This window comes from Daucus carota, chromosome 3 (assembly GCF_001625215.2).
Source record: "Daucus carota subsp. sativus chromosome 3, DH1 v3.0, whole genome shotgun sequence".
In the NCBI taxonomy this organism is placed as follows: domain Eukaryota; kingdom Viridiplantae; phylum Streptophyta; class Magnoliopsida; order Apiales; family Apiaceae; genus Daucus; species Daucus carota.
Genome location: NC_030383.2, coordinates 1007304 through 1029030, shown reverse-complemented (window position 1 = coordinate 1029030; position 21727 = coordinate 1007304). Strand labels below are relative to the sequence as shown.

General features: G+C 33.5%; 3 protein-coding genes across 4 annotated transcripts; 2 read left to right on the top strand and 1 right to left on the bottom strand.

The window, feature by feature from the left end:
- The first annotated feature begins 5479 nt into the window (after positions 1-5479).
- Positions 5480-6767, top strand: LOC108211501 (heavy metal-associated isoprenylated plant protein 47). The gene is made up of 3 exons (XM_017383112.2): positions 5480-5756; positions 6044-6125; positions 6207-6767. The coding sequence occupies exons 1-3, from the start codon at positions 5751-5753 to the stop codon at positions 6488-6490; spliced, it is 372 nt and encodes a 123-aa protein (XP_017238601.1). The 5' UTR covers positions 5480-5750; the 3' UTR covers positions 6491-6767.
- A 3470-nt stretch (positions 6768-10237) lies between these two features.
- On the top strand, positions 10238-11296 carry LOC108213753 (heavy metal-associated isoprenylated plant protein 16). Its single transcript, XM_017385540.2, has 3 exons — positions 10238-10298; positions 10547-10628; positions 10816-11296. Exons 1-3 carry the CDS (start codon positions 10290-10292, stop codon positions 11118-11120), a joined length of 396 nt encoding a protein of 131 aa, XP_017241029.1. The 5' UTR covers positions 10238-10289; the 3' UTR covers positions 11121-11296.
- A 1556-nt stretch (positions 11297-12852) lies between these two features.
- Positions 12853-15840, bottom strand: LOC108211897 (probable glycosyltransferase At5g03795). Of its 2 annotated transcripts, none has more exons than XM_017383611.2 (6): positions 15393-15840; positions 15244-15303; positions 15066-15158; positions 14733-14986; positions 13799-14147; positions 12853-13695 (listed from the first exon to the last, which is right to left on the bottom strand). In XM_017383611.2, the coding sequence occupies exons 1-6, from the start codon at positions 15621-15623 to the stop codon at positions 13033-13035; spliced, it is 1650 nt and encodes a 549-aa protein (XP_017239100.1). In that variant the 5' UTR covers positions 15624-15840; the 3' UTR covers positions 12853-13032. The 2 variants fall into 2 exon arrangements, with proteins under 2 accessions (XP_017239100.1, XP_017239101.1); XM_017383612.2 differs by having other exon boundaries at positions 13423-13718; positions 15393-15768.
- Between the last annotated feature and the right edge of the window lie 5887 nt (positions 15841-21727).

Sequence of the window (21727 nt, the reverse complement as noted above, 5' to 3'; positions counted from 1 at the left end):
CATGATAAACAAGCGGAATGAGTTATGTACTCCAAATAGTTTGAAATGAAATGATCGAAGAAATAGAACGATTGAAAAAATGAAAATAATTCACCAATTGTTAATCACCCAAAATTTATTGTCTAAATTTTATTTCATACCTACCTCTTTTCTATTGCATCCAAGTGAGACAAGAGCTAAAATCAAGTCAAATAAATATCATCAATAAATCATTATATTTATATATTAAGTAGTGTTTTTGACGCGCACCATGAAAATGCAGATTTTCTTATTATTATGGAAAATATACATTCCTGTTTTGCACGGGAGAATAGTTAAGCAAATATTTCAGTGTAAACAAGTATATATGCTCGCATGCGATAATTTTGATATTGGCTCTGGCACTCCTATTTAATTTCTTTAAATTTATGTAAGTTCAGAGTATAATAACTTTCTGTGTTGCGACTATATTTTTAATATTAATATTATGCGTTTTTCATGCTCATAATTTTATAATATTGCAAAATCTATGATAAAAATAGCAGAATCCAAATCCTTTTTAGCTGACTGTTTTAAGATATACACAAAAAGAATATGTGCGTGGACTTTGAACAAAATGTACTAGGAAAATACACCTGTATGTTTGTGAGAAATATTCAATATACGAGATTCAAATGTTAGAATTATTAGGTTGTGTTGATGGAGATATGGGGAGTAGACCCCTTTTTCTTAGTCTGACCGTGTTTGGATGATGATAAAAATATATGGAGAAGCCTTATCCAGATGAGAAATCGGAGTTATCAAATTCATGTTTACGAGGTGGGTTTCTTGGAATGGAAGGCTGTGCAATTGCACGCAAGCGGCTATTTAAATTACTAATTTTCCTTCCGATTGAGAAATAAATTTGCTAAATGTATATTATTTTTTTTAATTTGAATAAAAGACGCCAATGATAAAGATTCCTGTTTTAATTTTGATAAGCATAGAGTATTTCATTAAAGGAAAAAACGCCAATGATAAAGATTCCTGTTTTAATTTTGATAAACATAGATAATATTTCATTAAAAGAAAAGGGGTAAACAACCACACCCCTCTACAACAAACAGATCCAGCAAAGCAATATTTAGGGCTCAGCCCTGGCAATTAGATATTTAATTTAATTACAGCCCAGCAAAGGGCTAAAACTCTACGCAGAGAGTGCAAAAAAATCCAATCTGAAAATAAAAGATGATTTATGAAAATAAACTTAATAATTAGAGACTGGGGGTGGGAGAGACGGAGGAGTGCAAAGAGGAGAGGAGAGAGCAGTACTGTGCTTAATCAATGTCGAGGAAGCCGGATCTAAATGTCGAGCAGTATGTCCTTGCTCCTCCATCATTACTTCCTGTTGCTGCATGGCCTCATACTCGTCTTCATCCACCACCCTGAAGTTGCCTCCTATATCCTCACAACTCTGAACTTAGTCGCAGCTTCATCTTCAGCCAGATACCTGGCGAGCATATTCAGACTTGGGATAATGGTTCTCTTAACCAAGCTGAGCCTGCCAATGCTCAGCCTCTGATTCAGTCGCTCCACCATTCTGGTGTGTCTGGGATCAGTGAACCAATGATAATCATCTCATTCTCTAAAGGCTGCAGCCGATTCAGATTCCAGTTCTATGGACGATTCCCTGATCTTGAATGCAAGCTGCAAACCTAACTGTATGGCCCAAAATTTATTGGCTCTCGGGTTGATATGCCCTGGAAAACCAGTGAGCATTGCCAAGATAGAACCCTCATCATCACGAATAACAATTCCTACACCAGTGGTATTGCCATTTGGGGGAGGGGGATCAAAGTACACAGCATGGACGTTGCTTTTGATAAATCCTATGTTGGGGAGAGTCCACATGAGATATCATTTATTTATTGAGATTCCACATTGCCCGACAAACAAACGGAAATAAAATGTCTGTTTAGAGCATGTTTGCCGGGGTTGGTTTTAAGTCATCTTTGGCTTTAAGCTTAAAAATGTCTATTTGTATAATAAATCAGTATTCGAATTAAAGTCAGAAATAATCCAGAAACTGATTTAAAACCAAAAGTTTGTTTGAGGTACTTTTTTCAGTGACAGAATTTTTTAGTCTTTTCTTAATAAAAATTACTCTTAAATCATAAGTTATTAATATTTTTTTATTTTTATTATTATATTTTTAATAATTCATAAGTTATTAATAAGTTTGTCCAAACAAACATTTTAATCTATCAACTTATCCAAAAAATAACATAACACCAGAGAAACGGGCTCTAAGTTACGACTTACGTGCACTGATGTATTGTCTATTCGCGGGCGGTGAATAGAAGTGTGGCCTAATACCATACGACTTAAAACTGGGCTTGAATATGAACAGTGAGAAATGGTAAGGGCCCCAGGGGAAGTCCAACTGTGAGATAATGTGCATGCATAGCCCAGCTTCTTAACATGAGTTTCATTATTACATGGCATTCGAATAATCGATATGAAATATAATTTCAAGATTTATATATAAACATACCACACGTTATGAGAAATCTAAGTCCGGTCGCACATATTTGACCAAAGTTCACTCGAATCTATTCTTGATTTCTAATTTTGGACCCCGCAAATATTGTCAAAACATTAAGAGTTATAAAATATACGGTTTTTCTAGTGTGTGCTCATGAGCACATGCTAAGCACCAACTCTCATCAAAATGGTTTAATTTGATTGGTGGAATTGGTGTGAATGCAGGGGGCTATCAATATTTAATATCCATCCATCAATCAAAAATTAGTATTCTCATGAGAGTTAGTGACTATTATGTGCTCATGAGCACACCACAGAAAATTCGTAAAATATATGCTTAATTTGTAAAACAAATGTTGCCACGTAATCCAGTTGCATCATAATCAGCCTAAACAGTTGTCCAGGCCAGGACCGTTAGAGCATCTCCAACCATCTAAAACCCTTGGCTAAAAGGTGAGTTGGCATACTTGAAATAAAAAAATTTAGCCAACAGCTCCAAAAACTCAACTCCAACCATGATCAACTGTTGTCTATAAATTTAGCCAACCTCCTATGGATGGCTAAATTTGTCGAACCTCTACAGGTCTGTAAGAAAATCTGTAGGAAGATTGTACATAATTTATTACCATATGGAACTGATATATTCTATTTTAACAATTTAAAATATTAATAACATTCTATTTTTAAATTATAACCAACCAATACAGCCAGTACCATTGAAGCAAAATGTCTTACAGGTTCAACAAATTTTACATAATGTTTTACAGGTCCAATTTAGCCAACGATTATAGCCAACGCCGTTGGAGATGCTCTTACAAATTAGACTGAAGCTTGTTAGTAGTAAGATACTACAATCGTGGATAAAAAGAATTAAGATATTCTCAGATAACCTGATTCGATCAGACCCCCTTTTTTTCTTTTTGCGTGAATCAAATTCAGATGTGAATATTTCACAAACCCATGATCTAAAAATTTACCCTTTTTATTTAACAGCGTGTTTGTGAAAACCATTTAACCGATAAATTCTCTAACTAATTCTTTTTAAGATATTATTATGCTATTCAACTTTTAATATTATTAATTAATTAATAAATAATTTCTTTGATCATTAAATTAAATTAAATCCTGGTGTTAGTATAATTATTTTAATTACTCGACATTACGAACGATTAATTTATAATTTATATCACACGGATGTCAAGTACTAGAATTCTAGAAATTGCATGGGAAAGTCCTGATGCCGTGTGGAGCCCACAAGCACTGTGTGTCTGTCCCGGACCCGGATGACGCGTTACGAAGTCTCCTCCCAAGTCTCCCGTCGATCGCAAATGTCATTTTCAACGTTCTTTATTGTTGCACAATTTGCCAAACTTCTTTACTCAACACACAAATATTGAATTTAATTTCGGACCAGAGGCAGCGATATGTTGAAATTTCAAAGATTGCGATATCTTTGATAAAAGTTTAGTAAAATAAAGTAACAGCGTTAGTTACATTTTGTAACTCTTAGGTTTGCTCCAAACATAATTTAGTATCTGAATTTTAAAACGTGGCAATACGCACCCTACACTTAACATTCCCGTGAGAGTTGTGACATCTAGTCATTATTCTGTCCAAATTTACCATTAATTATAATTGTTTGAGAGGTAACAATGTGTATATTAGTTTCTAACAAGTATTTTATCTCATGTGACCCCTCAAAGTTTATGCATTATATTTTGAAATTATTTCATCCTTGTTATTTATAACCAGAGATAACAAGGACGGAGAAGATACAATTTCAGAGTCAGAATCGGAAATCGGGGCTGAATCATATATAATTTGGGATTCCATCGAGTACATTGAATCGATAATATAGAGATGAAGTATGGTTTCTAGGGTTTATGAGGAAAAGGGAAAGTGATGAATGAGCTGCCAGAAAGAACAGAGAGTATACGTGGTCTGGGTTAAACGCGAATAAAGTAATTGTTTGATTAACTTAATTAAACTTGATCAACTTGCACTAATGAAAGTATTTGTGGGGAGGGAGAAATAAAAACATGATTCTTATTATATTAAAAGGTTGCTGTTTTGGGTAATGTAAAGAATGAAGGGGACCACCCAAAACAGAAGCCGTAAACAAATGAGGGAGACGGAGGGAGTAACTGTTTTTTAAATATTTAAGATATTTTTTTTTGAATAATTGTCTCTCAAATTTCATTCAATTCCTTCTACATTTATTCACCTCAATTAAACACAGCTGGACGAGTCTAACACAACAATAGAGTGGATGAGGGAAAACTTTTAGAAAAATTAAGTGAGTTTAAATTTTGTATGATAAAATTTGACAGAAAGCAGGCATTCTTTTACAAAATGAAGAGAGACCCGTCATCTTTGATAAGATTTGATCAAAGATCAAATTTGTACAAATTATTCAACTATACCGATATAAATCAAATTGATTAACAAATTTGTACAAATTATTCAAATATATCAATACAAATCACTAATTCAACATATCTCTTTATAAGCTAAAATAGAAGTACTTAAAATTTTAGTGAGAAGCTACTTATAAATGATAACTATTTTTTTGCTTAACTACATAGATAATTGTTTAGATATAAAATTATTAATATAATAATAAAATAAAAAATTCTAATTTTTTTCTCTAGAGTCATAAAAAATAAATTATTGAAAAATGCTAGTTACAATTTACTTATAAAAAACAAATTACTGAAAAAGTTGAATTACTGAAAGATGCGAGAATATTCAACTTCCTCTTATAAATATAAAAGGTCACTTGTAAAAAGTGAATCACCCAAAAAGTATATCACCTATAATGAGTTGTTAAAGAGAAAAGAAATATTATAATCAGACATTTTAGCTGATAGCGCACGAGGCTGGATATTTGGATAAACAAAATCGTTGAAATCTGTTGCTGCTAGGAAATTCCGAAATTTCTTACAAAAGCTTAAAGGACAGAAACATGGTGGGATCCGTTTAGAACAAGTCAGTATAATGGAACCCTGATCACAGAATGCAATTTTGATTAGGTCATCCCCTTTGACGTTATCAGATTTTCCACAAGTCACTGTTTCAAGTCCAACTCACTCGTTTTATTAAAATTATCCTATATAAACACCTCACTTCACTTCCCAAACACATTGCTCATTTCATTCATTCAAAGTTTCATACACAAACTCCCTCTCATAATATCAAAGTTCAGACCAAAGTCTCCTACCTCTGCTTCATCAGTCTAAACCAGAACAATGATGGTAAGTTAGTAGTACTAACAAATTTTCATTTTCGAGATGTTCGAGATATTTAACATTTCCTCTATCCCAAAAATTACTACACTTATATGATTTTTTGCGGTCAAATTGACAATCTGTTGTTGAAAATTTTAATTTCAAAGCGGTTTTTTATTTCGAGAGCAATTTGTATATCATTAAACAGTTCAGATACAAATTGCTCTGGAAATAACATTTCCCGGACATCAACTATTCAATTTTAACTATATATGGTTTGAATTAACTTTTTGTTGATTTCTCGGTGTTTGCAGCAAAAGGTGTTGATCAGAGTCACAATGGTCGACCAAAAGAAATCTCGCACAAAGGCCATGCAGATTGCAGCTACTGTTTCAGGTATTTAATCTGATACATCAATGCTCAAACCCGAAAATTCGAATCCTCTGCATATTCTAATCTTGATTAAAATTGTTGCAGGGGTTGAATCAGTGGCACTAAAAGGGGATAACAGGGATCAATTAGAAATCATTGGAGACGGAATCGACACAGTTGAGCTTGCGAAGCTGCTACGAAAGAAAGTCGGAGGTGCAGACTTGCTGAGCGTAGGACCAGCTAAAGCAGAGAAGCCTAAGGAACCAGCAGCTGCTGCTAAAAAAGCCGAGACTCCCACGGTGCCTATGCAGGTCTGGGCGTACCCTCAACCTCCTCTTTACCCTGTTTACGAGTTCAGAGATTCCGATCCCAACTGCAGCATCATGTAATTATGGTTCCAATTTTTGGATTCTGCGGGAGGACCTGGCTAGGCTTGATTGAATAAGAAAAATTAAGCGGAAATTTGTTATGTGTACGCTCAATGGTATCTCTGTCGCTGCCTTTGAGTTGATTAGCTAAATAATGAAACGAAGATAGAAGGATTTGAGTCGATTAGCTAAATAATGATATGAAATATCGAAATATAAGGAAATGTAATATACAGATATCAAATTTTGCTTCTGAAATTAAATTGGATAAGTGTAACGGAAATTGTGTTCAGCTTGATTCGTTGGTTCAGTTACTAGACTTCTTACAATTTGAAACTCGATTTCGCTTAGGGAAGCAACTGAGGTGCTGGTGCTGCTTGCTGAGTTTTTTTTCTTTTTTTTTGCTAATTGATTACACACGCACAAGTGGGGAATCAGACTCCCAAACTCCCGCAAAGGGGGTACAAGAGCTCTACCACCACACCAACACACCTTGTTTGGCTGCTTGCTGAGTTCCTTCGTAGCAACCTCATCCGGTGTTTGGCAACACTGTTTTGGCATGGTTCAGTAATGAATCAGCCGTATCATTTAGTAATAGTCTAGCACTTGATCTGCATTGTTTAGCCCTTTAAGCAACTAAAAGAAACGTGGGGTTGGTTAAGTTTTTAACCAGTTCGGTAAGGGAATCGGACATGTCAACGAATACACTGAATAAGAATTAATCGGAAATTAATTGCGATTTGATTACTCATTTCCAGCGATCAAGTACTCATCCAATCTCGCTAAATATTCCCACGTTAATTTTGTTTCCTTTGTCGCCGGAAAGAAGCCGGAACTGGCGTGTAGGTACAGTTATATCAAGACCTCTTTTAATTCATTCAACACTTATATTTATATAATTTTCACACATTTTCCACGGATCTTTTTTATTCTACACTATTTCTGATCTGTAAAAAACATATAAAGTTTTTTGAGTTATTGTACACTAAAATTATGGGGAAAATCTCAAATTGGTCACCGAAGTGAGCCTGTAATATCAAAAATTATATCGAACTCAACGGGGTCTCATCCGTACCACTTTAGTAACGGATAATGACATATCCGTTAGTTTGACTGTTTAACCAAACGGAAAGCTGACATGACAAACGTTTCTTGGACACAGTGGCTGACAACATCCCAGTCTGCATCTGCGTGGATTGTAATATTACAAAATAATCAAATACCCCCATCCCGGTTTCACTCCTCTCCCTCAGGTCATTTTCTTTAAAACTGCTTCTTAATTCTTTCAATTGCACCTTCTTTTACTTTATAATAATTACGAGTACTTCTTCCTTGATCAACTGTACCTACACTGCGGAAACCGTTTGAAAAACCTTGAAAGTTTAACTCGAACTTAAAATAAAATAATAATTCTGCTCATTTGATTCATAGATCGTAGTCAATGCAAAGATTTATACGTTCAAATCAGCTTATTATACTGTTGTGTAAAAAATTTATACGTTTTAATTATTGAAAACTTTTTTATTATTGAAAACTTTTTTAGTGACATGTTTTATTTTTGAAATTTGATTTTATAAAAATATAATTGATAAATTTAAAAAATATTTTATAATATTTTATTATTAAATTAATAAATTTTATATATTTGATAATTTATTACTATCAAAGGTTCCAAATACATTAAAAAATTAATAATTAAATTTTTATTCTGAAAAAAAAATTAAAATCATTTATGAAAATATATTTTATGAAAATGTATTTTATTTTTCAGATTTTCTTTTTAAAATAGATTTAACATTTAAATTTTTTCAAAAAATACAAAATTTTAGAAATAAATTATAAAATTATATATTAAAATTATAATATATGTTAAATTATAGAAAAAAATACAAAAAGAAGTGGGATGGATCACGATTCAGCTGAAGCCGGGGAATAGTACATACAAATGCTTTTTACAATTAAACAAAGAGTAGATGGATTATACAGTGACAGCTTTTATAATAATTAATCTTATTTGTTTTTTTATCTTTCATCCCCACACCGTTGTAATGCGAGTCGCAAGCCACGTAAGCCGCTCTGTCAGTCACTCTGTTTGCCATGTCACTTTCTGTTAGGTCAACAAGTCAAACTAACATTTTTGTCATTATTCGTTAATAGAGTGGTATGAGTGAGACCCCGTTAAGTTTGATAAAATTTTTGATACTACACCCTTACTTCAGTGACCAATTTGAGATTTTTCCCCTAAAATTATTATCATTAATAATTTTTACGATAGAAAATATTAGTTTTGAGTCTCCTAAATGGTGAGGACCTCAAATCGTTAATTAATTGATTTAATTGACGGAAATATATTATAGCCTCTGTTCTAAAAGTTGGTGGTTAATCACGATTAGTCACCAATTAATCCTTGTTCCGTAGCTCGCCGAACTGATTAAATCTCCGATTAATTACTGATTAATCCGATTAATCTCCGATCAATTCAATTAATCACCGATTAATTCATGTTCCGTGACTTCACCGATTACGTCCGATTCCCATTTTTTACAACTGATTATAGCCGAGTAAAAGATATTTTGAGGAGAAAAAGAATAACGAACGGAAGAAATAATTGTTTTCGATCAGAGAAGTAGAGAACGAAATGAGTGTATTATTATATTGAGAAGTCAGAAGTCAAGCTGACGATTGACCAGCAAGCGAGCTGCTACTTGAGTTTTATTGGTGCATTTTGCTTCCCACTTGACGCGTGAGACTGAAATCTACTGTGAAATTTGAGTCGCACGCGGCACGACACTATAATACAAGTTTCGCGTTCTTTAATGACTTCACACCAAGTCTTCTAAGTTCTACGTGAGCTTCACTGTAATTTCCACATTTCTTAATCTAAATACATATGTTAAATCAAATTAAACCTACATTTTTTAAAAATAATAGTATTGGGGCCTAAGAAAAAATTACTTAAATATGTGAAAAGTCGAAAATCGGTTCAACGCATTACAAATCTGAGGACTCTGGACGAGTTTTTGATTACTCATTTTTAAGGATCAAGTGCTCTTCTGTATAATTTCTCCGAGGAGAGTGAGCCGATTTTTATAAATAAAAGCTAATGTTAATCATAGGAGTACTGCGCAGGACTGCGTTGTGACAAGTCAAGTAATTATGAATTATGATGGTGAAAAGTTTGGTTTTGTCGTTGCCGCGCATTGACGCTTTCTTCTCTGGCGACTAATTCATTGCGAGTGAGTGAATGTAACTGACGGGCTGGATTTGATTGGAATTTTAATGGATTGTTTTTAGTTGATAGATTGTACGTGATTTTGATATCTTGATAAAATGTCGCATAGTTGGTAGGATTTAAGTATAATGCTTCAAAATCTTATTGAGTTTGGTGGGATTTCAAAAAACTTAAAATACACTGAAGAATGCAACAAAATCTATTATTTTATGAAATCCAAAAAAATCCATCAGCATTTGAATACCATCATATTTTAATAAATTTTAAATAATCTCAATTGAATACCATCAGATTTTAAAGCATAATTTAAAATCTCAATTGAATGCTACCAGATTTTGTAGCATAATTTAAAATCCCAATTGAATACCTCAAGATTTTAATAGATTTCAAACCATCCCAATCGAAAACCCTCGGATTTCATGAATGCAAAAAAATCTTTAAAATCTCAATCCAATACACCCTTACGAGTATTCTCACTCGGAATTCTTCTATATATACGTTCTCAATACTAATAACATTACTCACTCAGTTATATCTTTTCAAACATATAAACAAGTTCCACAATTCCATCCTCCCGAAACCAAGAATATGACAGTGGTATGTTTCTTATCAAGATCGGTGCCTCACAAGCGATTTATGTGATCATCTTTAAGTTGTTTTTTTATCGGCAAAATTTTTAAAGTGAATAAAGGAGTTATGTTCACTTTGATCACCCGATTTGTCTTCCGTCTATTAAAAACCATTGATAAATGGTTGCATATAATCGTTTATCAGGACCGTCTTCCTTTTTATTGTATCACCTTACGACATGCTAGGATTTATGTGAATTTGTTGTTGGTGTACAGCTAAAGGTGGTGATCAGAGTGGTCATGGAAGATCAAAAGAAGTCTCGCAAGAAGGCCATGAAGATCGCAGCCACCGCCTTTGGTACGTACAGATATCCGTATTTCCATGGTCAAATTCGTGTCAGGTTGTTTGATCGTGTCACGTTGCACCTCTAGCATGCATGTCCAAATAACAACCGGGATTCCCCAAAGGAAAAAGTAATTGAAAAACGCATAACTATCATTTGTTTGATTAATTGTGTGCTAATTAAGAAACTGAAATGGTGCAGGAGTTGAGTCAGTAGCACTGACCGGAGACGACAGAGACCAAATCGTGGTGGTCGGAGAAGGAATCGATACAGTCGAGCTCACGAATTCGTTAAGGAAGAAAGTAGGATGTGCAGATCTGTTAAGCGTTGGACCAGCTAAAGAAGAAAAGAAAGAGGAGAAAAAAGAAGAGAAAACAAGTGAATCCCTGGCTGTTCCTTTGGCCTATGGATCACAACCTTACTATTATAACTATAATCAGTACCCTGTTGTTTATGGTTACGACCGCGTAGATCAACGTGACTCCGCTCCTTGCTCGATCATGTGATAAGTTGTCTGAGAATTCACAAGAAGATCAGCAATGAAGGTGGAGATTTTTTTTTATTGTGCATGAAATTTTTGTTAGCATTTAAGCTGAGATGGAGCTGCAGATTTTGTATTAGGTGCCTATGCTTGAGTCCTTGTTTTGTTCCAAAATTTTTTCAATCACATGACTCATTTTAATTTGGTGGTTCCCGTGAATACAGAGGTTTTATTATTATTTATTTAAGTGGAACTAGTCATTTATTACCAATAAGGATTTGAGAAAATAAATTTCGAAACAAATTTTGGAGCACTTAGAATTTTTTCATATTCCTATTAATTTTTTGTATATGTAACATTTTCGTATTTATTTTTTTGCCATAATATTATGTATTTCATTGAAAAAATTTAATCCGGACAATCCTCAAAACTGGAAATACAATCAGGTTGACAAATAAATAAATAGCTATTTTGTTTCCGGATCGCTTAATATATAGAATAAAAATATTTTTTTAACTGAAAAACATTACGATGCTTTCAAGAAATCCAACCTACACCGTCTCCGAAATCAATAGCATCACAATTGAATTTTGCACAAAAGAAGGATAAATATAGAAGGAAATATAAAAATTTTGATTATTAGATTGGGGAAAAAAAGAGATGAAAGTGAATTTTGAGAAGGGAGAGGGCTTGATTGATGAAAAAAAAGGCGTAGATCTGAATATTTTTGAGGCGACTAGCTAGAATTTGGGGTCGAACTCGCATTAAAAATTTCTCATATGCTAATTAAGAGAAAGATTTACGAGATCAGTCTGGCAAATGATTATTAATAAAATCATCAATAGGCAATATCAGAATGTAAGAGATGATTATCATTTGAGGAAGATTAATACAATCTGGCAATCAAATCCTTCATAAATATAATTAAAAACAAGGATTATTGAGATCAAGTATATAATAGGATGAATCTGCAGCTTAATTCAGCTAAGCACTTCACATCCTTGTTTTTTTTTCAAATTATCTTCTTAAACATATTATCATCACCATGATCACTGTGTGATTAATCTGTTTACTCAGTATTCCACACCCACAAAACACTGACTAAAAGATGTCGAACACATTGGAATCAAAAATTTGTAACTGCTCATGTATTCGACTGGACTCGAGTTCTGTACAAGTCACAACCACTGAAATAGATTGTGGACTAGACTACGACTACAGCAGGGATGATTCTTTTCAATATCAGAAACAATGAAGAAAATGCTCCTATATACGATGTCTCAACTGAAGAGTAAGGCCAAACGGTTGATTTAGTATAGCATCAGCCAAAAAATGACTGGAATAATGAAGAGAAGTGCAAGGGGCTCAGGATGCCGAGAGAAGCCAAATAATCTCTGAAGGAAAATAAAAGGAAAGCTGAAAGTGTCTGCAATGCAGAATCATCTAATGATCTAAACAGTCTGCCAAGAAGCAGAAAGCTGGTTATAAAAGATGTCAGACTCACCGAAGTATATATTTCTTGAAAGCTTGTGTATTAAACTAGACTCGAGTTCTTAACAAGTTACAATCATGAAAGAAGTATTTTGATTAGGCTATGACGACAGTCGGACTCAATTTTTACCAATATTAACTACACAAATACAATTTTTCGAAACCATGTTGTAAACAATGAAGAAGATGCTCCAAGACCTTGCTATTACAGAGAATTTCCAAGAAGATGCTCCAATAACAGACATTGAAGCCTGAAGGTATCAGTCTTTGACATAAACCCTACTGTTATAGATTGTACTATAAAGTTTTAATCATTAAAGAATCCAATATGATTTACAAAGATTGAGATTAAGCCAAAACCTGACAACTAATATGTTTTAATCTGGACTATTTTTGATAAAAAAGAATGAGGTCAAGCCTATATTAAATACATACCGAAACTGTGATCAGTCCTCAATCCGAACATTCAACCTCCGTAGCCAAATCGAATGAATCATCATATGAAAAAAATCGAATCTCTTTGGACTTGGATTCATCACAAAATGCCTTTGAACTTGCTTTATTCTCCGATGCATTCTCAGGTACTGACGTTGAGATATGCTCATCAATATTGTTTTGATATTAGCAATGTCCTTGACATCCACTTGAACAGAGAATGTCTTCCAATTTAGAACATCGCTTAAAGGTGGAATGTACCCATCAGATATCAGAACTGGAATGCATTCCGAATATATGGCCTCAACTACTCGCGGACTAGCAACCTCATATCCACTTGGACACAAGCAAAATCTACTTCTTCTAAGCATTGTTTGATATGATACTCCTTTTGGGAGACTTTCATAAACTTGGACGTCGCTGTCCTTTTCTTTCCATTGCTCTAAGAGAAGGTACCTTATGTGTCCATGTAGACGACCAGCAAAGAAAGCAAGAATTGGACGTTTTGAAGGAGAGGGACCGCCAACAAGGCCTGTGATTTCACCTGTCAACAGATTGATCTCTGGCAACGATACATCTTTTGACGGATTAAATCCTTCTGAGGTATTAGCATTACATAGAACCCGTATGGCATTGTTGAATAAGTTGGGCACGTAAGAAGTTGTACGAGGCGCCTGAGAAATGTATAACCAGCCATCTATTAAATTTAAATTAGTTTCTAGAAAGCAGTAAATGACGAATACAGTCAGATTTGTATATTTATCAAAATATACTTACCCAATCATGACAAGAAGCCATGAAATGATCTGCACCCTGGCTTCGGTTCCAGAAACGATGCTTCTGAGATATTACTTTAATGTAATCAGCGACGGTGTTTCCAATGGCATGTATTTCCCTTGCTCCAGGTATATGGAGGTATTCAACCAGCATAACCACACTAAATGGCAAAAAATATACAAGTGCTTCGTCTGGATCCTCTGTTTTGTACAAAGTGCCTTTTTCAAGTTCACTAATCAATCTTCCCTCTGTAGAGTATATACTTTTGCAGATCCCGTTGTGGAACAGAGGTCGGTCACCTTCCTTATAAACATATATCTTAAATAATTTCTCCATTTCCAGATAGCTCCTGAATAAATAAAAACAATGTCAAGATCTGGTTTACCAATTTGCAAGTTGCAGCCCATTTATAGGTTAAAAGAAAAGATAGTACACATAGATTTTGAAGAACTTTTTTGACTTATATGCCTGGCAAGCAAACTCTACGACTCAGATCAAATGAAAAGTAAGGATGCCTTAGTCCAATAAGGTCCGGGGTTATAGCTACGACACAACACTGAAATTTAACACTAAACAATATTACAAGAAAATCAACCCCATGTAACCAACTGCGGCCTGCAAGAATATACTGACTTAAATTGACTCCACTGCAGAACAGCCGACTGGTCTAAAACACCGTCAGAAACAACACAAATTGGCCCCATGCCTGACGGCATGTCCACCTCATACAAATGCCACTACGTTGTGTGCTGGGAAAAAAACAGTGTACAAGACAATTCTCATCACGTTATAAGTTATAACTTTTATAGAACTTATGTTTAATTTTTCTCAACAATTACAGAAATTCGGATAATCACCTAAATACGTTTCTATCATAGTCATTATGCTTAATTACCAACGATAAGTTTTATATGTGCATATAAAAATCCAGTACCTATGAAAAGCATTGGCGTTCCTGTACATAGGACCACGGGGCACATAATCTGGATCTTCATGTAAAGAGGTCATATTTCGATTGGGAACAGCTTCTTTTATGGCTTGTCGAACTTTCACCAATCGGGCCTCGATCTTTTCTAGCCTACTATATATCCTTATAGTTTGTGTTTCATGATTAGAATCAATACTTCCATTCACAGGGATAGAACTACTGTTTGATTGGAGAATAACTTCCTTTCCATTCTGATCATCCTGTTAAAAAAAAGGTTGGAATACCAGTACTTTCCAAAAGCAAAGAAAACGCCGTAAACCCAAATCAAACCAAACATACCCGGTAGATATCACTTGCAGGCTCTGGAGATGGTGAGATGTACACAAAACTGTTGTTTCCTTGCAAAATTTTTTCTTCTTGAGGCTGGTCATCCTGTTGAAGAAAAAAAGTTTGACTATCAGTGCTTTCCAAATACAAAGAGTGAAAACACCGGAAAGCCAAATCAAACCAAACATACCCAGTATAATATTTCACTCACGGGCTCGGGAGAGGGTGAGATGTACGCAGAATCCAAAGGCTGTTCAAAGAATTCCACATGCATAAACCAAAATTATAAACAAAATAATATTTTCCCTCATGCATATAAAATTATTATATCTAACTTACAGAATTAGGAGAGGAAGCTGGATTTTGGGCATGAAAATCATCAACTCCTTCAACTAAATTCAAGGGCTTTTCACTCTGATATTTGCCAGAATCAAAGAAACTCGAAACTGAAGATTTCTTCCCCGAAGCCAACGGAGAAGAAAACGAAAATTTACAAGCAATCACTGAAATCAAAACCAATGGCAGCAGAATCAGAATTGTAGTCAAGCGTCTTCTATGGAAATCCCACATATCTCTCTGTAAAACAAAAAAACCTCCGTCTTATCAAAGTCTTATTAAAATCCCAGTTGAATACACTTCTCGATATTTATTTATCTCGAAACTTCTGTTGAAAGAGAGTTGGATTATTGTAAAAATGGGAAGGAGGAAGAAACAGAGAGAGTGTTTTTAGTAGTGTCCGAAGAAGAATCCTTGTGTTATTTAAGTCGATGATTCATTACTTGGTGACAAATTATACCTTCCCTCTCGGGGGCCTTTGATGATGAGAGCCAAAATTGTTTATTTGCGATTGTTGTCATGTTTTCTAATTTAGCGTCCACATGCATTATGCATACTTTACCATTTTTACGGTGGTGGGAATTAGGATAAGCTTAATATTTTAATTTTTTATAAAAAAAAATATATCATTTTAATATGGTAATAAATGATGAGTAATGTTTTTATCGATTTCTTCTGGATAGTAGATTGATAAATATAACTTTTCATGAGAGTTGAGTTATAATTATAGACAAGGAGCAAATATGTGATTTTCTATAATTTTATTTTTAGTACAACTAAATTTTTTAGTTAGGGCCTCTTCATAATTGTAGATGTTCTAATACTAAAAAATTACCGCAGTTTATACTAAAAACTGGTCTCATATTTTTGAATTTTTTAAAACTTTTATCCTATCAAATCTTATTAATATATATATTTTTATTATTATAACACAAAATATGTAAATATTCAAAGAATTTCTCCGAGAGCATTTCTATTCCTAGGTATACAATAATTTTTAACAGCACTCTCAAACAAAATTCAAGACATAATTTTTGCTTTTGTGAAAATAACAACATAATTTACTCTATAAAAACAATTTATTTTTCAAAAGAAATTTAATATCATATATCAATTTTACTAATATATAAAGGGGGTTTAATATTTTCATTTATAAAAGTAAAAAATATCACTATATTTTTGGATTTTTTTCAAAATTATCCGGGTTACGAAATTTCTTCAAAAAAGGGTGCAACTTTATATAACCTCAAGTACTAAAACATTTCGATCATCATTGTAACAGGATATACAACGTTAACCGTATTTCAAACGAAAATTGGAAATGAGAGTTGAAACAAACATAGTGGAACATAGATGGTTTTTTTTAATTTTCCTAAATTTTAGCCTTAAATTCCCATATATTCCATGATGACCTTTTTTCTGCCCTCACTAATAAAGCAAATATCATTGACTTAATTAGTTGGCGTATCAAAGAAATTGTTCTAGTTTTAGATGACTGTTACCGGTCTCATTAATTATGCGATGTAATAGAAATAGAAATTATCTAAATACTATACCTTAAAAAGATTTAGAAGAACATGAAGGATCGCTCATCGCAGCATAAGAGCAACTCCAATGCACCCACTCCTTACCTATATTTAGTCTACATGGACAATATTTGAGGATTGAGAACAGAAAACACAACTCCAACGCAACTCCCTATCCTTCATTTATTTTAGGTGAGAGAAAGTTCAACCCCTTATTTGAGGGATGAAAAAGCAAACCCCTGTATTCTCCATGTCATCACCAGCTCATATATCCTCTTGTTTTCTGTCATTTACCACTGCAATTTCTCTCTCTACTTCAATTGCATATGTGAATTTGAAATATAGAGGATCAATATAGGGAATACCATTGGAACAAAACAACTTTTTGGTCCCCTATATTTTAGGTAACCATTATTATATAATATTTTAGGGGTTGAAAATAGGGAATTGCATTGGACTTGCTCTAATGAGAGATTACGTTACCTGCGTTAGGCAAAAGTTTCCCTAAAGTTGAAGACTAGAATTTTTCAAACCAAAGAAGTGTACTACTATATTTTGTCTGGGGATCTTCAATAATGAATTATTTAGCAACATACCGTATATTCTTCGAAAAATAGGAATCGATATGAATACAACTCTTTGTAAATAAGTACCACACGAGTAATTGTATTTGGTATAGTATATATTGACGAGCAAGGTGATATGATAAAATTTGGTATGCAGCATTTATATATAGTAAGATCATCTGCACGCTGTGTTCTAAAAGTCGGTTGATTAATCACCAATTAATCCTTGTTCCATAACTCATCGAACTGATTAAATTTCCGATTAATCACCGAGCAATCCGATTAATTTCTGACCAATTCAATTAATCCCTGATTAATTATTGTTCCGTGATTTCACCGATTAAGTCCGATTCCCGCTTTTTACAACACTGACTGCACGTTATAATCGTTGATTAAACTGGATACGATATATGATATAAAATTTGTCGAATCCAGAAGATGTTGTGTTTCAATGATATTGGTTATATTGACTATAATTTTAAAATAAAATATATCTATTTAATATAATAAGAAATGATGTGTAATATCATGTCTATTTATATATAATTTAAAATTATTAGTATAAAATATTTTGGTAAAAATTATATTAAAAAAACTACGACGGGAGTGATAGCGAGGCATGATGAAACATATATGCTACGAGCACTAGCACCACCCATTTCTTCATTCTACAAGCACATTCACACATATTTGTGATCAAGCGATTTTGAACAGTCCCATCTGATTCTTCAGAAATATCAGGCACATAAAATAAAAAATTTTATTTTCGAATTATCAATCTATTTATATCTGACTATATTACCTCCACCATAAGAATGTTTATTCTAGATATTCCTGACCAAGTGGTTTTTTACACCCAATCCCAGAAGTCCGGATTGCCACGGGACTATATTATCGGTACGAGGCTGTCTGAATCAAGATATAAATAGTCGAAAAATATCTATATATTTTTAAATTTAGATTATAATCAGCCCTAATTCGATACTCGTTTATTCAGAAAATTACTACTAATAATACGGTTAAAATGACACATCTCGAGAATTATTATCAAAATAAATATAATTTGTAAGTTTGTAAATTTACTAGTTAAAAGAGTTTAACTTTTTTTTTCCCGGAATATTATCAACGCCTCTATAATTTCCTCGAATTAAAACATATAAAATGGGGGCATTTTGATATCCCAACATTGCTGCGAAATCACTTAAAATGACCCAATCTTTGAGTCACCCGTAAGTCTGTGAAAAATCGTTTAATAGAGTAGAGATATGCATAACGTGATAAAGTAAGGACGAAGAAAACTTTATAGATGGAGTAGTGGACAACTTGCCGCTAGTTCCTGCACTCAAGGTCGGTACAGGGCAGCTAAAAGATATTGAAGCACTTCCCATTACTGGTATAATATCGGGCACGTTTGACTTATCTTATTGACTTATCTTATAAAAGTTTTAATTCCGTCGGGACAAACTTGGTCAGAACTCAGAACCCTCAAGGAATGCACGGCTCGAACTCTGAGCCGGAGCCAGAGAAATAGTGAAATAGTCGGTGAGCTTAAAATAAGTGCTTATTGCTTAAAATATATAAGTGGAGTAGAAGTTAGAAGCAAAATAAAACTTATAAGTGATTAAAGTGTTTGGGAAATAAGTAGAAATCCTGAAACAAAAGCTAGCATTCCTAGCTTTTTATAAGTGCTTCTTGACTTTTTACCCAAACAGTACGAATAAGTGCTTCTAACTTATAAACCGAAAAATCCGACTTAAAATGGATTGCCAAACACCCACTAAGATTTGCGTGGAGTTTTTCTCAAACATGATATTAAAATTATGTTTGACGGGGATTTTAACTTTAATTTTTAGTCACTGAAATTACACACCTAGAAGGGGGGTGAATAGGTGTTATGGCTAATATGACCGATATTTAATTGTTACCGAATAGTTAAACTGTCACAGACAGCTTGCTGTTAATTTCAGAGTAAACAGCCAGCTAGCTAACAATGCAGATGCAATGCAAAACAGATATAATCAGTAAGCTAGCAACACAGAGAATTTTAGCCAGGTTCGACCCCTAACCCTAATGGTCTACGTCCTGGTCCCCTACCAACTGGTAAGAGATTATATTATTAATCAATAATGTTAACGATTACAATGATTCAATAATATAACTCCCTTTAACCCTTGTTCCTGTTATCAGCTTGCTGAAACCCCTGAACCACGAACCAAAAGCTCTCCAAGACCTATACTTCCCAAGTATACTCTTCTAGCTAACTAGTCCCCTTGTTCCCTTGTTCCCTTGTTTCACAAGCTCGATACACAGCAACAAACCTTTACACTTTGAACAATACAATGTATGAGTGTAATACAACCGAAACTATGAACTCAATATAGATATATAATCAAATATAAGTACTAGAGCTCAAGTAAAGATTTTGCAATGTAAGTGTGTTGTATTTCAGAAGCTTGAAGTGTGTTCTTGTTCTTGAAAACGGAAACCACACTCAAGTATTTATACAACCATTCCAACGGTCATAATCCAACAAATTTTCCAACGTTCTTGGCTTAACAACCTCACGTTTAATTTGCTAGAATAATGAACGTTTGAACAATGTATATTTTTCTGAGTAAAAGGTGCAGAGACGTTGTAAATATCTCAGTAAAACGTTTATGTATAAAACCATAATTTGAAATCATATAGGAGTTGTTTTAGATAAGATCGAGTATGAGATAAAAACTCCTATAAGTTAGGAAATCGTTTTTGTTTGAAATTCTGATTTAAATCTGGGCTCTAATATTTATATAAGTCATATATAAATATTAAAGTCCTTACAAATCGATTCCTATTAAATCTTCTTGCTTTTCGACTTTGATTCTTATCCATTTGTTATTCTGTTCACGCTGTGAGCTTGCTGATAAGTCTGAATAACAACCTGTAAGCTTGCTGACAGTTGAACATAATACTGAACCATATCAAGCTGTTAGCACATGCATATATATCATTGATATCTCGCTAACAAGCACCAGTTTTATGTTATTAGCTTGCTGGCAGTGTGATCATCAAAATCTTGAGAGTATCAGTCACCTCCACTAATCTTATAATATGACACGAAGGTGATCTATTCTTAAACAAAAAAATGAGATTTTGATAAAGGGAGTGTTGTAATAGAAAATAATATCAATTTGTATCTTTATCTAATATCCTAAAATTTTAGATAAATTGATTCTCAAAACAAATTATAAGGTTTAATAAGAAGTAGTATAAGTTTAAGGGAACTACTCCGAGAGACTAGAGTCATTAATAATTGCAATCCTTTTACTAAAAGCTTGTGGCGCCTTGTGCCATTTAGAAACGTGGAATTGTATTTGTGGCATGGATAAAGAAACTGCATGGACCATGAATAATAGTTTCATGATTTTCATTTTGTAGCGGCTAGCGCACTGTGCTGGCACGGACCACTTCAATAACAGAGACCCTTGCATGCTTCTACGGACCCGCAATTTTACAGATACACAATTGGTTCGTAGCTCCCTATCTGTAATCATTCTTCACAGTTTCTACTGTCACCCGAATCTTATAGTTCAGGGAGTTTTTTTTATCGCGTTTGACACATATTTTTAAATATTTTGCGGGTAGTTAGAAATATTAATTCTTTTTAAAAAAAATCACTAAATAAAAGTATATAATTAGAATTTTAATTTACAAAATAAGTAATCAAAAATAATAATTTTTACAATCCCGTCAATCCATCTTTAGATGTGTGTCGAAAATTAAAACTTCAAAATGAAAAAAAAAAACAGAGGGAGTTATTATTTTGACTAAGGATAAGGGAAAGTAGTTTGGTGTGAGCATGACGTGGAAATTGGAAGTACGAAGACTTATATTTTTGAAATAAGATAAGTTAATATGTTTTGAATTCTTACTGTCTAGATTAGAATCTGAATATATCGATAATTTAATAATGTTAAAATAATAAATTTTATATGTATGAATTTATCAGAGAAAATATATATTCCAACTCGATAAATTAATAAAATTTATCGACGATGCATGAGAATTGAGATTATTAATTTATCAAGATATAATTGTATTACAAAAATATAAACTGTGATTCAGAACTTTCGGTTAAAAGGAGGGGAAGATGAGAGGAGGTGGCATTACACTTACAAATGGGCTTTTATATCACTATATATAAAGCCCAATCCAGTCCAAACAATATTACTTGTAGGCTGTAGCCCAATTCTTTTACAAAAGGAAT